This window comes from Corella eumyota, chromosome 5, assembly GCF_963082875.1.
Source record: "Corella eumyota chromosome 5, kaCorEumy4.1, whole genome shotgun sequence".
Classification (NCBI taxonomy): Eukaryota; Metazoa; Chordata; class Ascidiacea; order Phlebobranchia; family Corellidae; genus Corella; species Corella eumyota.
Genome location: NC_137494.1, coordinates 3,863,019 through 3,878,141, shown reverse-complemented (window position 1 = coordinate 3,878,141; position 15,123 = coordinate 3,863,019). Strand labels below are relative to the sequence as shown.

The window sequence follows — 15,123 nt, the reverse complement described above, 5'->3', positions numbered from 1 at the left end:
AACACTACAATACAATTATAATTACGAAGGATACCAAAGAAAAAAGTAACTTAGTTCAACAAGTTTTAAAACACAATTTGAACTTTTACAAAGATAAATATTATTAGCAATTACACCTTGCTTTTAATTTTTGCTTAAAAAAACTTTTAAAACTGATTGCGGTATTACAAAAAACTCCCTAAAATTAAATGTACTATTACAAAAAGCAGGTATTAAACTTAAAAAACGTTTTAACAGTGAAGAACCAAATTATTAAATAACCAATTTATGTTTTTTAAATTAATACGTTTTCAAATTACAAATAAGTTGTACCTTATGCAACACTAATTAAATACAAATAAAATACACCAAGTTATAAAAAGAGAAAAAAGTTGTTTATATTTTAAACATTACACTTTTATACACAAGACTTTAACAATTAATTCTTCGGAATTTATATCAAAATGGAAAAAGAAAAATAATGCCCAAATTAATTCGAAAAAAAAAATATGTCAATTAAATAATGGAACTATAAAAATTAGTAAAATAAACAATATCAACAAAAGTTGTAATCTGGGAAAAACGAAATAAATGTTAATTTGAATCAGCTCTGCCAGGAGGAGTTGTATCTTTCTCCACTTCCTCAATATTGTTCTCCTCATTAGTTGTCGAAGCTGTATCACTAAGATATTGATCTTTATAACTCACAGGAAGAGTGGAGGAAGGACATTCGAAATGAACACAGTGAAACACCTCGTTTGCAGTGTTTCCGGTGCCTATAATTCGAATAAAAGTGGCGGCAACCCTGTCAAATTCAAGCACCACCCAAGACACACATTCTTCATTTCTCTTGTCAGCAACAATCTTCCAATTTTCTTTATCCTTGGACACTTCAACATAAAAACTGTAACTTCTTTCATCAATGTCCCATAGCAGTAAACGCATTGAACTAAATACATAGGGCTGTGCAAGTTGAACGATGATAGAACCATTCCCAAGTTGATGGCAAGTGTAACCAGAATCCCAATCATAAGTTGTAGTATCCCCGTTAATCAGTGCATTCCTGTCTCTGCTTACCCCTTCAATAATACAAGCACTTTTGTCGACCGTTGCTATGTTTTCAGTGGCAACAACAATCCCGTTATGAAGTCTAACTTCTTGTGTACTGTACATTGCCTCCAAGGCAACAAGATGAAAAAGCTTGTTGATTGAATTTCGAGTACCCACGATTCGGATAAACCTAACGACTTTGTCTGGAAAGGGCAGATCTTGCCAGGAGCGACAAAAATACTTTGAGTAATCAACAACCAACACCCAATCCTTATCATCCATAGAAACCTCAATGTAATATGAATATGACCGACTATCCTTATCCCACAGCAAAAGCCGAATTCGATTAATTATAGAAGGTTGGCCAAGTTTCACTTTAATACATCTTTCTGTTCGGCAGTTAACATCCCCACTATCATTAATATCGTGCCTCGTATATCCACGATCCAAGTCATAATTTCTTGTGTCGCCGTCCAAAAGTGAAGCACACATTTCACCTTGAACCACTTGTGCACCATGCTGAGCTGTTGCGATGTTTATGTCTGGCATTAAAATGCCACGATATTCTAACTCCTTGTCACTACACTCTGATTGTGCTTTTATAGCATCGAGTAAAATCTCTGATGGTACTAAACCTGTTGGCCGAACAACGTTTAAAAGATCAGGTAAAGGGATAAGAGGAAGTCGAACAGCAGAGAGTAACACATCTCTCTTCTTCTTCTCAGCTTTATAGCCCTCCTGGTTTTCATTCGGTATTGGATTTGCAAGACACCACATCTCTATGCTTTTAAAAATGTGTTTCTCTGGTACACAGAATGAATCTCGTTGTAGAATAGTATACACAGCATCAAGAGACATCTTCGTAAATTCATTGCAACCTAAAACTTCAAGAGCATTGCGATCCATAAACTCAGAGGTGGCAACATTTAAATCTGTGAGGCAATAAAGCAATGAAATGTCATAAATAACACATGCATTTTGCGGAGTCAGTGTGCTTTTTAGATGAACAGAAATATCCTTCTCCAGAGCATCAAACCCATACTTGTTGGATAATTGCAGGATTTCAATAATATGCATCTCCTTCATGTCGTTCAGGTTCATTTTTCCAGTGTAAATATACTTGAGTAAAATTTCGAATGCAATTGCTGAGGCATCACCGATATTAATCACAGCCGATGGGACTGACTCTCTCATGCCACCAAACAACAAAGCTCGAAAATAAGAACATCGTGCTGCTAATATAACACGGTGGGCAGGGAAATGTTGTCCGTCTACAACAAAAGTTACATCATGGTAATCTTCTTTTAAGACAAGATCTCCGATATTTTCAGCCAGTTGAGCACAGTGGTCGATTTCACTTTTATTTGGACGAACTACAACTGGAATGTTATCATCACCACTACCCTCACAAAGGGCAACAGACATTTTTTTTTAATTATTTTTTAACAGGTTTCTAAAAATAGAAAAATAATTCCCGATTAATTTTATGCTAAAGTATCCTTAGTCTAAGAGTATCCATTAAGCTGATATTAACACCATATTTTGTGATTACAGTACATATTTGGCAGTGAAAAAACACAGAAACACTAAATGTGCAATAAGTAATGTGTATGTGATTGTAAAATTAAACAAAAAACAATTTATGATTAAGCATAGTAGGCTTTAAATGAATTACTACCAAAATCTCTATAAGTTTCAGCATTAACAAGACGATTTTCTAATTTTGGAACATTTTCAGGGAGATGTGGTGTATGAATAACTTCTTCATAACTCAATGAATAATTTGGCAACTCAATTTTCTGCTCAGGAAAGCTATCCAAGAACAGTACAAACTGTTCTCTTGTTATTAAACACTCTAAAAAAGGCTTTACACAATGAGCAGTTGCACGAAGAAAGCCTCCACTTAAAACTTGCAGCATTTCGCCAGTTTGAATTGCAAAGCAGTCTTCAGGTATGTCTATTGCAATTACTTCGCCAGTTGGTGATTTAACATGCAAGCCGCAATTATCAGGTTTTTTAACCCTTTCCCCTTGTAAATCTAAGTACAAGGGAGATAAAAGAACTGTTAAATAACCATGATCTAAATGCCAGCCACACAGACCATCAAAGTCATCCATTGAATTTTTATTTGTGTTTTGAAAGTAATGCAAAATTCGTCCAGTGCAGTTATTCGACTTTGCTATCATGTTATAAAACTTTTCCTTGTCATGCTTTTCACCAGTTAAAACATGAAGATAACTGTCTAATAATTTTAACATAATTCCTCCAACTTTTAATTGCAGCTTCATCATCTTTATGTAGGCACTTTTTAATCCAGGTAGCTCTTCATCAGGCCATACATTATCTCCATATGTCTCAGGATATTTCTTTTTTAAATCATCAGTTGACTCTAATTCTGTCGAGTTAACATAATAAGATCCCTTTCTTTGATCAGGAGTTCCCTTTTTCATTCTTTCTTTTCCATGGGACCAACCAACTGCATAATTAGCATCAGGTCGAGAATATTTATTTCTTACACATTCAGGCAAATTCGCAAACTTTCGAATTGTATGAAACAAAGCTAGACGTTCTTCTTGAAAATTTGGAAAATCTTTTAACAAGATTATACCCAATCCATTTTTACCAAAGGCTTTCTCAATTGAACTTGAAACATCAATGTTATTGAGAACATCTTTATAGGATATACTTTGAAGGGTACACATTTCAAAAACTTAAACAGCAAATTATTAAATCATGCAAAATCAAAATACCTAAATTAAGCATGGTAAAAAAAATTAACATTAATTGAAAAATTTAGAATTAACTAAATAAAATTTAACGTGAAAGAGTGTTGACTAAAAACAGTTTTGTTGTTGTGATTCATTGTCAACATTAAACTGTAAACAAACCAAATATTTATTATTTTATGCAAACAAATTTTGATGTAGGCCATGTCTACCCCATGCATAAACATAAGCATATTAACTTTTGCATTGAAAAGAGTAATTTCAAATTAAAAATTGATTTTAAGAATTTAAAACTGCTTTATATGATTAAGTTATACGTTGTTTGGCAAACATTAAATTGTTTATAACAAACCATTCTTATTCTATAACACAGGTGTCTTAGGCCATTTTATATATCGGAAAACTGTCTTGCACATGCAGATTGCCCTCCTTCTTGATATTCCTCTAAAGTTAACCAATGTTCAGATATATTTCCATTATTTGCCCAATGTAATCCACCCTGACAGGCATATGTGATTGGATTTTTCGGTAAGTGAATATCAACATCTAAATAATCAGGAGCCAAACTTCTTACATCTTGTTTTAATCTTTCTAAAAAGTTTGGAAACAGACAGTTGCCTCCAGTTAAAACAACATTTCTTAACATGTGGGGTTGTAATTCTTGGGGGCATTTTGATACTGAATATAAAATTGCTTCAGGTAAGCCCATTTGTGAGATACCAACGTCAGAAGGATGAAAAATTATTTCAGGAATTTTAAATCTTTCGACCGAAAGTCGGATTTTTTGTTCCTGAGTTTTAGTTTTTTGGTCTTTTGATGGTTCGTCGAGTGTTTTAAGGTAACCACGTTTAATGTGAGTATAATCGGGTAAAATATAATCTCTAACAACAGTGTTTTCAACACCCTTTTTCCGACACAAGGACATATCTTTTTGAAAATCCATGCTCACAAAACATGAATCTTCTTTAACTTGATTCATAACATAGGTTTCATCCATAACTTGTAACTGCTGGTATGAAATTACTTCTTTTAAATGATTGGATAATAATTTACCACCAACATCGATTCTACAAACGCCTTCGACTATTTTTTTGTGTTTATGATAAGGAGCAATGTGAGTAAAGGAAAAACCACTATCAACTATTAAACAGCAATTTTCACCTGCATTTTCACTTATGTATTGATGACATGAAAGAGTTGTGGGGTTGGTTCTTAGAAGACTTTTAAACTCATATTCCTCAAAGAATATCTCGTTCATTGCCTCCTGAATTGATGTGAAGTTAAAATGAGGTTCCGTAATTATTAGCGAGGTGTCGTTGCATTTTAAATTTAAGTTGTCTCGTCCGAATAAAAAATCCCACACTTGTCTTTGCACGTCCCAGTTTAGAAGATATCCTTTCTGGAACGGCAACAAAAAGAAAAGACTCGAAAAATCTTTGCAAGTATCGAGCTGGTTTGAAATAAAATTTTTTCTTCTTTCGTTTTTCGAACGAAAAATACAATTTGGTATAGTTTGAATTGTGCTACTATCTTGACCAACTTTTAAAGAGTTAGCCCCATTATCCAAAACAATCGTATTCATTTTTAATTTTTTTAAAACACTATCTAGAAAGGTTTATATTATTTACTAACTTTTGCCTGTTAAAAATCTTGCGATAACCTCATGGAGTTTTAAACAATAATAAAAGAAACATACGTTGTAATCGAGATGTGACAAATATAATTTCAACAAAAAACGTAACAATATTTTTTAGAAGAATAAAATTATTTTTATAATAAGAATAAAACAAAAAAATTGTAAAAGACAAGCAATATATTATATTAAATTAAAAATGTATAAAAAGAAAATGCAGTTTTAAATGTTATTTATTAGCGTTTCGAAATAGATTATATATATATACCGTTAAATAAAAAATAAAATAATTATGATTATTTAAATATCGCATACTACAAAAACGACTATCAGAAAAACAAGTTGATATTTAAATAAACATAAATCGAAAGCAGTACAATTAAGGTTTTTTTGACATTAAAAGAACGTTGTGTATATGTCAAGCCCATATTTAATTTGGCCTACGGGTTCTAGCTAGACATGTTGACTTAGCCTTGGCGTTAAATACATACAAGCTGCGTGAATACAAGTTTAGACATGTAAGAAAAATATTGACAGTTATATTATTAAAGCGACATTTTAAATTAGTAATAGTTAAGTTACATAACTAAAAATGTAACAAAAAATATCACATTTTTAATGAGTTAAAAAGGAGTGTACTTTTACAAAAAAAAAAAAACTAAATGCGTTTATAAAGTTAACTTCAGTACAGTGAATTAATGTTATATGTCTAAGTAAAAAACCACAATTTTAAATGGGAACCAATTTAAAAACGACTGACAGAAGATCAATAACGTGTGTTAATAGTAAAGGATAAGCGACTCGAAGATTATAAATTATTCAATTTATGAATACTTAGCCTTCTATTATATTAATTTCAAATGTTAAAACTATTTTTGCGGTAAAAAATAACATTTATATAGTAATAGAAAATCAAATTGATTTAAATGCTAGTTTTTAATAAATTCAATGCTACTGGATTTCGAGAACTCGCTAGCGTGTAATTGCTCTAATAACAATGTTGCGTTAGCACAAATGTTAAAATTGGACATATAATAACAGCATTAAGGCATACAATTTCCCCTCAGGGAAACAGAAAAGGTAACTTTTTGATGTTGTTTCCGCTCGTAGCACTTGAGACTGGAATGTCCAACCAAGCGAAGCGATTTTTCACAAAGGAGAGCTTGTGTAAGATAACATAGGTACCGGCTGAGCCTATGCTATCGCCTATATTTTGGATGACTAACTTTAACGCAAACAAACTAAACAGTAACATATTTGGTTAGGCAGCCTAATGGTTTATTGTATTTAGGCTTTATTAATGTGCTATACTGTATATTGAATAAGAAATTGCTCACAGGCATTATAATACAAAAAACGAATATTAACCGAAACTTTCAAAAGAAACTGTTACATTGATGGGTAAACAAACCATAACATTTTACTAATAAAGTTAGACTTAAGTAGTTTAAATACTTTAAAATTAGAGCAAAGAGAAACAGATTTAGGTAAAAACTTAAGCCTTACGAGATTATTATTCTAGTGTTTTTACATTTTCGTTTTATATCATAAAGTAAACATTTACTTTCATGACTTATAATATCATAATCGCTTGTACGTTGTGTGTTTAGGTATTAAAATTCCTTTCTTACTGTGTATAAGTGTATAATATGGCTATTACTAAACCCCTTAGTGATTTGGTATCTAACCTATCGGAAAAACTAAAACCAGAGGATTTAAGTTCTTTGTTAAATGCATCTAAAGATGATATCGACGGAGTAGACGAAAAGGAATTAGAAAAGTTGTCGTCGAATGCTCAATGGTTTCAATGGCTTTGCGATAAACTGTTATTAACAAGTGGTAAGATGTAGAGCCATTAAGTTAACTTAGAACTTGTGACTTAATTTATAGAAATGTTTATGTACGCTTGAATGGTGTGTAATATAATTCTAACTCCCTAAACAGACTGACTAATAGTCATTTAAAGTCACAGCCATATTAATCATAACATAGCTTAGTATAAACCACGAATTCTAGGTTTCAGTTAATGTTTATCTAAGTTGCAAATACTTTTATTATAACCCTCCAATATGTAATGTGTATAAAATTTTGTGTATTTTACTTGCTTTGCAGACGACTTAAGTTTTATCGAACATGTATTTGAGCTGTGTTGCCGACCCGATTTACTAACAACTGTATTAGAATACAGAGTTAAAAACCTGAACACAGATCAGCAAGAAGACGAACTGCCAGCTCGTACGTTATCCCGTGTTTCAAGCGCAAAGAAATACATAGGTAAGTTGATTTATAAGAAGTATAACAATTACAGTCTTCTGAGATTCAGGTAATATTACTATATAGGGTTGTAGGCGTTTTAAACAAGTATTGTCAAAAGCTTTTTAAAACCAACCAAGCAATGAATATATTGGATAGTTATATATGCAATTTAACAAAGTACTGTTGTTATAACACATTCCATTCAGAAAGCTATAACCCGTTCTTTCCGTAAATGTTACTTAACTGTGCATATAAACCGATCTAAAACTAGTTTTTTGTTCAGCTTCACAGCTCGATTCACCAGAACGAGTAATCAAATCAGATCTAAAACTTTCTGAACCACCTAAAACTCGACGAAAGAGCACAGCTTCATAGGCATTTAAACCAACCTATCAAAAAAAACTTTTTTTTATCTGTATTTGTCGTTTTGTTATGCGAAATTTTCAGTTTTTCTTGGCAAGGCCGTAGATTTATTAAAAGCTTGTTATGCTCAAGTCTTGGTTGCGTATATTAGTTTATAAATTTTCTGTAATTTTTTTGTTTTTATTTTTTTGTATCTGCAAAGCTAAGCTTGTAGATAAACATTATTATGTAAATAAATTTCTAACGTGAAATTTGTGTCAAAAACTTGTTTTTTTTTACCTCAAGATGTCTCATTTGAGCTAGAACCTAATATTTAAATATTGTTTAAAAAAATTTGCCTCTGGGCTACAATTTTTTACTAAAACTCATTTTTTGTGGAGAAAAAAAAATCGATATAAATTAAAAAACAAGAAAATACTTGATTGCATAAAATTATGAGCGCGAGATATTTAAAATTGAATTCAAGCGTTTTTTCATTATAAATATTTTCAATTTACACATAGAGTCTGGAGTTCTTTGAGCGAGCGTGGTTAATTGTCCAAACCGATGACGCTTCCCCGTCGCTCGTGACGTCTCTTTCTGACGTAGTGAAACTAACTTTTGACAGGGACTTATATGGGATATCTGGGGGATCAACGTATGGGATATAGTACCCATGTGGCACTGTGGTTCCATGAATAATCACCCTACCCCTCGATAAACCGTTGCTAGGGTAATATTCATCCACAGTGCCTAGCAACTGATCTTGTTTTACACTAATTGCCATTTTCTTGCAGCTTTGCTTAATTTTAAGTACTCCTAGGTAATGTAGCTCAAATAAGTTGATTAGAATGCAAATTATTCCTACCCCAAACATGAAATAAAGAAAAAAGGTTTTTTCCATTGATCTTGATACGTAACACTGAACCGTATTTGGGCAAGAATTATGTGTACATTCAAATATCTCCTTAACACTCCAATCAAACAAGTAATACTAAATAAAATAAAATAAGTTCTGGTGTGGATTTAATGAATGGGACATTTTAATCATAATGGGTATTTTGTTAAGTTCATTTATATATAGGACTTAACTTTACAACAAAGCAAATTTACAGTTACCTGTGCGTAAGTGCATGCTGCTTCGATTAATGTACTAATGACAAGAGTGATGATGTACGCTTTTAATATTAAATTTTTAATGTTTTGAATAATTTTTTCTTTGCAAACCTTGAAAAAATGGTAAATATTTTAAGTATTTATCAAAAAAAAGTTTTTAGAATTTATTTTACAAATTTGAAAACTAATAAAGTACAGTGAATTGCGATACCCCCTTGCGGCATCAATAAATAATAAAAATATTAAGATAAAACAAAATTTATTTTAAAATTTTACTTTTGCATTTTGTGGTGATGCACATGAAGCACGGTTGTCTTTTAAAGTTACATCACTACAGATGAGGGAGTGTTGATTAAAGCTTTGTGACTTTTTAAAACTTAAGTAAAAATTAAAACAAATTTGGTTTAAATAACAAAATAGAAGAAATGACGTTGTTCATGCGACCCTATGTGTAAATGTAAACGAAGAGTGATCACTTGTGTAAAATTAAATTTTAACTCTAATGTGTTGCAATTTAGTTTACCTAAGCCACCTTTTAAAGGGGGGATTTTGCAAAACATTTGAACATAATATTTATTTAACCTGTGTATAAATAAAATATTAATTCTAAGAAATCTTAACAAATAACAAATAAACAGAGTATTAATATAACTAATAAAATACCCTTTTGTTTTACAATTTTTTTTACAAGTGGGCGTAAAAAGGGTGGTGACTTAACGTTAATTCTAATATTAAAAGTAACCTTAAAAGGGATAATATGATTTACCCAGAAATTAGTTCCGTATGACCTTTTTTCCATCTTTTGTTTAAAACTGAAGCGCGTCGCCAAATTGTTTGAGTTTCTGCATCTTTGCTCAAATTATTATTATTCTCTTTGTTTGGGATTATTGCTGATTTGTGCATAGCGTACGTGATAAAAAGCTAAACATAACACAAAGCAATTAACAACCACACTTTAAACGTAGAAAAATAAATGCATATGCTTTGATATAATTAACGCTTAACCTGCATAGATTTACTTTTTAAATGTATAGTCTTATATAGAAAGTGTTCAGTTTGTTGTTTGATTTAAGTACTTACTACACTCGGTGTGGCGGTCGCTATGATTTGAAAAGCCCAAAATCGAATATGAGAAATTGGAGCAAATAAATTGTAGCAAACTTGCTTGCAACCTATATCAAGTAAAGACTAAAATTAAAATTTCTGGAAATCGAATCTATAATATTTTAAAACTAAAACTGCATTTATTTTTGAATAAATAGATTCGGAAATATTTGCTACACTGCATATTCGACCTGTTTTTTTTTTGTAATTTATTATTTTTTAGGCTGTATTTAATTGTCTTTTTCTTTTTACATAAAAAAGTTATTAGCAATATCACCTGGTTGCTTGGTATTGCAAACGAACTCAGTCTGTTCGTCTGAGTAAACCGTGTCTCCGATGCTCACAACAACAATTATTCTAAACACAAACATTATTGCAATCCACCATTTTCGAAATAAAGTAGAATATGGGGCAAAATGTTCGATTGCATTTTCCAGTAAAAGCCGCGCCATTTAGACTTTTTTTAATTTATTTGCCAAACCAACGTCTTACCCTTATGTGTCTCACGAATAAACATATTATATACAGAAATGTATTTATGTTAAATTTTATTTGCATGTGGTAGTGTTCAATTATTTAATTAACAAGTCATTAAGCAATTTGGACTATGTGTAAATTAAAAATAATGAGGTTCCTTAAAGACCAAACAATCTAAAAACAAAACATAATTACTATAAAAGTTAATATTTGACGAATTTTTTCTAAAATTCTTACGCTTCACGCGACATGATAATTATCTTTAAGTTGTTGGTGGTGATTTAGTTAATAACATAAGCATTATAAAACTTATTTTAACAAATTTTTTGACGCGGACTATGCCTTAAAAGTAAGTTGTATTGTATTTTTGTGCTTACTTCTTTCTATGATTTATATCACGTTTTTATGCTTTAGGTTTTATATTTTTAAGATGAAGCTAATCGATAACGAATTTTATAAAAAACTTAATTTATTTGTATAAGAAGGCACAATTTATATTCAAAAGTAAACTTAAACGTTTACAAATACAGCCTTGAGTTTTTAGAGCGAGCATGGTTAATCGTCCCGACCGATGACGCTTCCCCGTCGCTCGTGACGTCACTTTCTGACGTAGTAAAACTGGCGGCCCGTAATCGAATAGGGGGAAAACCGTTTGACGGGGACTTATACGGGATATCCGGGGGGTCGACGTTCGGAATATAATACCCAGGTGGCGCTGTGGGTTCGCGGATAATCACCCTTCCCATGGGTAAGCCGTTGCTAGGATAATATTCATCCACAGTGCCTAGCAACTGGTCTTGTTTTACATTAATTGTTTTTTTCTTACAGATTCGCTTGATTTTAAGCACTCCTAGGTAATGTAGCTCGACTACGTTGATAAAAATGCAAATAACTCCTACTACGAACATAAAATAAAGAAAAAATGTTTTTTCCATTGGTCTTGAAACGTAACATTCAACTATTTTGGGACAGGGATAATGGATACATTCGAATAATTCGTTGACACTCCAAGTGTACATGTAATACTGTAAAAAATATTAGGTTAAATACTTTAGATATTTTTTTAAATTTTTTTTTCCAAATCTCAAAGACATAGTTTAGAACAAGGATAGAATTATAGTTTTACTATATAGGATTATTTAGTTTGAAATCTAATATTATTATTAAGTCGGTAATAGTAAGTAAGTTATAAGAATAAAATACGTCAACTTTAAAGCTATTATGAAACGTAATAGGTTTTCAAATCTAGACGCCCATTGTCGCCTTATAGGATTTGAAACTAAATCTTAGTAATAATAGGTTAAAAACAATGGGATCAAACATTTAAGTTAAACTTTTTTTGGTAAAAAATTAAATATTTACCTGTGCGTAAACGCATGCTATTTCAATTAACATTCGAACAACAACGTTTACTATATAAGCCTTTAATATTGAAGTTTTTGTGTTTTTGATTATTGCTTCCCGGCTAGTCTGCGTTTAATAATAAAAAAATATAAAACTAATATAGACTTTAAATAAAAACATTGTAAAAAAATTACTTTTTCGTATTTTGGAGGATCAGATGACGGTGTATTCACATAATCTCTTACAGTTACTTCATCATAAGATAAAGGGCTTCGATTTGAACTTCGCGTTTTTTCGGAACTTAAAAAAAGTAAAACGAATATAAAAAAAAAATTCAATTTGCTATTACTTAAACTAATAAAGCATTAAAAGTTTAAAGAGAAACAAAGTTTTATTCTGGTTGTAAATTAAATGTTGTTAAACCCAAAGTGGTAAAAATTTCTCTTTAAAATCAACTTTATTAGTTTATTCAATAAATTTAATAAGAAGAATTTTATAAAACTTTGTTAAATATTTGTTAACACGTTTATCATATAATGAATGGGTTTGGAGGTCAACATGTAAAATGTTGAAATAAAGTTAAATACATAAACTTGACATTTATATTCAATAATTAATTTTAAGCTTGTTGAATTTGGTTTTATCTATAACAACTTTTAAATTATTTGTTTTAAAGTAATAATTTAAACTTCATGACATTAACAAATATACGAAGCGCTAAATCTCATGTTAAGAACAACTTTCACAATTACAGCTTAATTTAATTGGCAAAAATATTTACAATTTTTCATCGAATAGTTGTTTTTTCTCACTATCTCGACTTTCTTTTCTTTTTTTGTTTAAAATCGAGGCACGACGCCAAATCGTTTGAGTTTCTGCATCTTTACCGGGGTTATTATTTTCCTCTTTGTTTGGGATTATTGCTAATTTGTGCATAGCGTACGTGATAAAAAACTAAACATAAATCAAGATTTTCGATATATAGATCTACATTCAAGACACAATAAAAAAACGAATTATTTTTTAATTTATTGTCTATTACAGAAAGTGTTTACCTAATTGTTTAGGTAAAGTACTTACTACACTTGGTGTGCCGGTCGCAATGATTTGAAAAGCCCAAAATCGAATATGAGAAATTGGGGCAAATAAATTGTAGCAAACTTGCTTGCAACCTATAAAGACATTTAAGTATTTATTCTACAAGCATTTTTGTTGGTATTAGCATGAGTTAAATCTATTTAAAGTATGTTAAGCGTATGTTAAATCGTGCCTATATAAGCATTAAGGTTGTAACTTTGTTTTGGTAAAACAAAAGTTAATTTGGTTAAAGTTCAAAACAATACACGCTTCGTAACAATGACGTTAACAACAAATTGCGACCCAAATTTCCTTTTTTTAAAACCAATAAATATAAATTAATTCTTGACTCTGGGTGGTCACCACGTAACTTATGTTATAATGACGTCATAAATAAAAAAAAAAGAAGTAAAAAACAAACAAGACGTCACGATATTAAAATATAACAACGCGCCAGGTAAAAAAATGAACGTTATAAAAATATGACGTCACAAATTTAACGATGACGTCACCTGGTTGCCTAGTGTTGCACACAAACTCGTCTTGTTCGTCTGAATAGACAGTGTCTCCGATGCTGGCAACCACGATTATTCTAAATACGAACATTATCGCGATCCACCATTTTCCAAATATGGTCGAATGTGGGGCAGAATGTTCGATAACTTTTTCCAGCAAATGCCAAGCCATTTAAGCTTTTGTATTTTTTTCGTTAATGTCAATCTCTAGAAACTGAAATAAATTAATATTGTTAGTTTTTTTTTTAAATAAAATTTTAAAATAAATTTTATAAAAAACAGCTGTTTAATTACCTTGCAGTTTTATTTAAATTCCGCTTTTTGTTTTTCACTTTGCAGCAACATCCGCTTAATGTTTAACTTTATTGTCTTTTTACGAGATCAACTTTAACATGAGATTAGATGCAAATATTGTTTTAAGCTAGCATAAAAACCTTTGCTTTTAAAAAAACATAAGAAAACCCACTGTTAGTTGTTTAAGTTGTTGAGCAATAAAGTTGTCAAACACAACTTATTTAATAACTTGTAAAAAAAAAAGCGGGCAATATGCTAATAAATCTGTTGCGGTAAATTACCTAGTATATGTAAATTCTTTCGTGAATACGTGATGTTATTTCGTTACATTTCTGTTTTATTTTATTGTTTTCTAACACTTAACTAAGTTTTACTTCTTGAAATTAAATTTTATACCTTCTTTAATTTATCTGAATGACTTTGATTCGTCGATCGCTTTTAAATTGTGCGCTATTTCAATTTACTCTAACTTGCCTAAAGCTAGTAGTTAAATTAGTTACCTAAAACTTGAGGTCCTGAATTATTATAAAAACAAAAAAAGACGCGATTGAAAATGATTGATAACTTTGAATTGAAATAACCGTTTTGTTAACGTTAAAGTCTGATGATTGACGGATATTATTTTAATATTATAGAAAAGTTAAAAAAAAACGGTGGGAACAAATGAAACGCAGGTTATATATTAAAAAAAATTTTTAGTAGTACTATTATTAAAAAAAATAATTTATTTTTTTGACAGATTTTAAGTTTAAAAGTTTAAATTTCAGGTCACGTTGTTTTAAAAAGCCAGAACAGATTTTTTTTCTACCAGTTTCACGCTCGAAATCACATCAAAAAAATTTTAAGTTTGCTTGTTCAAATTTTCGAATTTTAAAATTTTTAGCCAAAATTATTTTGTTATGACTTTTGATATGAACATGAATAGCTGGTTATATAAAGTTTTAAAATTAACGTCTTGTTAGACTCTGCTATTTATATCACACCAGTTGTTCTATAACTTTTATAATACCTCCAAAAGCTTATTTTTTTAACTTTTTAATTTTTTGATTGAGGCACTGGTTTCTAAATTGTTGTGACGTAAACTATTGCACTTGTGAAGTAGTTTTGGGGTCCGATGTCAGTAAAAAGTTTGTAGTAATTTTCCCAAATCATTTGGCGTGACTTTAAAAAGTTAATAAAATGCATCTAAGTTCTTGTTTTATTTATATAT

At 30.5% G+C, this 15,123-nt stretch overlaps 6 protein-coding genes across 6 annotated transcripts; 1 reads left to right on the top strand and 5 right to left on the bottom strand.

The window, feature by feature from the left end:
* Window positions 1–164: 164 nt before the first annotated feature.
* LOC145752027 (BTB/POZ domain-containing protein 9-like) lies at window positions 165–2,628 on the bottom strand. Its single transcript, XM_082568212.1, has one exon. The coding sequence runs from the start codon at window positions 2,452–2,454 to the stop codon at window positions 574–576; it is 1,881 nt and encodes a 626-aa protein (XP_082424338.1). The 5' UTR covers window positions 2,455–2,628; the 3' UTR covers window positions 165–573.
* A 47-nt stretch (window positions 2,629–2,675) lies between these two features.
* Window positions 2,676–3,731, bottom strand: LOC145752686 (uncharacterized). The gene has a single exon (XM_082569007.1). It carries the CDS (start codon window positions 3,729–3,731, stop codon window positions 2,676–2,678), a length of 1,056 nt encoding a protein of 351 aa, XP_082425133.1.
* Window positions 3,732–3,779: 48 nt separating this feature from the next.
* On the bottom strand, window positions 3,780–5,409 carry LOC145752028 (actin-related protein 6-like). Its single transcript, XM_082568213.1, has one exon. It carries the CDS (start codon window positions 5,335–5,337, stop codon window positions 4,144–4,146), a length of 1,194 nt encoding a protein of 397 aa, XP_082424339.1. The 5' UTR covers window positions 5,338–5,409; the 3' UTR covers window positions 3,780–4,143.
* A 1,593-nt stretch (window positions 5,410–7,002) lies between these two features.
* Window positions 7,003–8,263, top strand: LOC145752952 (astrocytic phosphoprotein PEA-15-like). The gene is made up of 3 exons (XM_082569332.1): window positions 7,003–7,227; window positions 7,501–7,662; window positions 7,928–8,263. Exons 1-3 carry the CDS (start codon window positions 7,038–7,040, stop codon window positions 8,017–8,019), a joined length of 444 nt encoding a protein of 147 aa, XP_082425458.1. The 5' UTR covers window positions 7,003–7,037; the 3' UTR covers window positions 8,020–8,263.
* Window positions 8,264–8,500: 237 nt separating this feature from the next.
* On the bottom strand, window positions 8,501–10,658 carry LOC145752685 (gap junction delta-2 protein-like). Its single transcript, XM_082569006.1, has 5 exons — window positions 10,484–10,658; window positions 10,183–10,274; window positions 9,869–10,023; window positions 9,379–9,478; window positions 8,501–8,980 (listed from the first exon to the last, which is right to left on the bottom strand). Exons 1-5 carry the CDS (start codon window positions 10,656–10,658, stop codon window positions 8,501–8,503), a joined length of 1,002 nt encoding a protein of 333 aa, XP_082425132.1.
* An 85-nt stretch (window positions 10,659–10,743) lies between these two features.
* On the bottom strand, window positions 10,744–14,055 carry LOC145752744 (gap junction delta-2 protein-like). Its single transcript, XM_082569074.1, has 7 exons — window positions 13,914–14,055; window positions 13,617–13,833; window positions 13,108–13,199; window positions 12,809–12,981; window positions 12,222–12,327; window positions 12,046–12,153; window positions 10,744–11,708 (listed from the first exon to the last, which is right to left on the bottom strand). Exons 2-7 carry the CDS (start codon window positions 13,789–13,791, stop codon window positions 11,202–11,204), a joined length of 1,161 nt encoding a protein of 386 aa, XP_082425200.1. The 5' UTR covers window positions 13,792–13,833; window positions 13,914–14,055; the 3' UTR covers window positions 10,744–11,201.
* Window positions 14,056–15,123: the final 1,068 nt, after the last annotated feature.

Bases quoted from the DNA above. Each gene is read 5' to 3' on its own strand.
- LOC145752744 (XM_082569074.1), bottom strand. From the start codon at position 13,791: ATGGCTTGGCATTTGCTGGAAAAAGTTATCGAACATTCTGCCCCACAT. The intron at 12,154-12,221 runs GTAATTTTTTTA...TATTAAACGCAG, and splicing joins ATCCTCCAAAATACGAAAAA to ACTAGCCGGGAAGCAATAAT. The intron at 11,709-12,045 runs GTAAATATTTAA...TATTTTTTACAG, and splicing joins TAGCATGCGTTTACGCACAG to TATTACATGTACACTTGGAG.
- LOC145752686 (XM_082569007.1), bottom strand. From the start codon at position 3,731: ATGTGTACCCTTCAAAGTATATCCTATAAAGATGTTCTCAATAACATT.
- LOC145752028 (XM_082568213.1), bottom strand. From the start codon at position 5,337: ATGAATACGATTGTTTTGGATAATGGGGCTAACTCTTTAAAAGTTGGT.
- LOC145752685 (XM_082569006.1), bottom strand. From the start codon at position 10,658: ATGGCGCGGCTTTTACTGGAAAATGCAATCGAACATTTTGCCCCATAT. The intron at 9,479-9,868 runs GTAAATCATATT...TTTTTACTTAAG, and splicing joins CATACGGAACTAATTTCTGG to TTTTAAAAAGTCACAAAGCT. The intron at 8,981-9,378 runs GTAAAATTTTAA...TATTTTATTTAG, and splicing joins CATCACCACAAAATGCAAAA to TATTACTTGTTTGATTGGAG.
- LOC145752952 (XM_082569332.1), top strand. From the start codon at position 7,038: ATGGCTATTACTAAACCCCTTAGTGATTTGGTATCTAACCTATCGGAA. The intron at 7,228-7,500 runs GTAAGATGTAGA...CTTGCTTTGCAG, and splicing joins TAAACTGTTATTAACAAGTG to ACGACTTAAGTTTTATCGAA. The intron at 7,663-7,927 runs GTAAGTTGATTT...TTTTTTGTTCAG, and splicing joins AAGCGCAAAGAAATACATAG to CTTCACAGCTCGATTCACCA.
- LOC145752027 (XM_082568212.1), bottom strand. From the start codon at position 2,454: ATGTCTGTTGCCCTTTGTGAGGGTAGTGGTGATGATAACATTCCAGTT.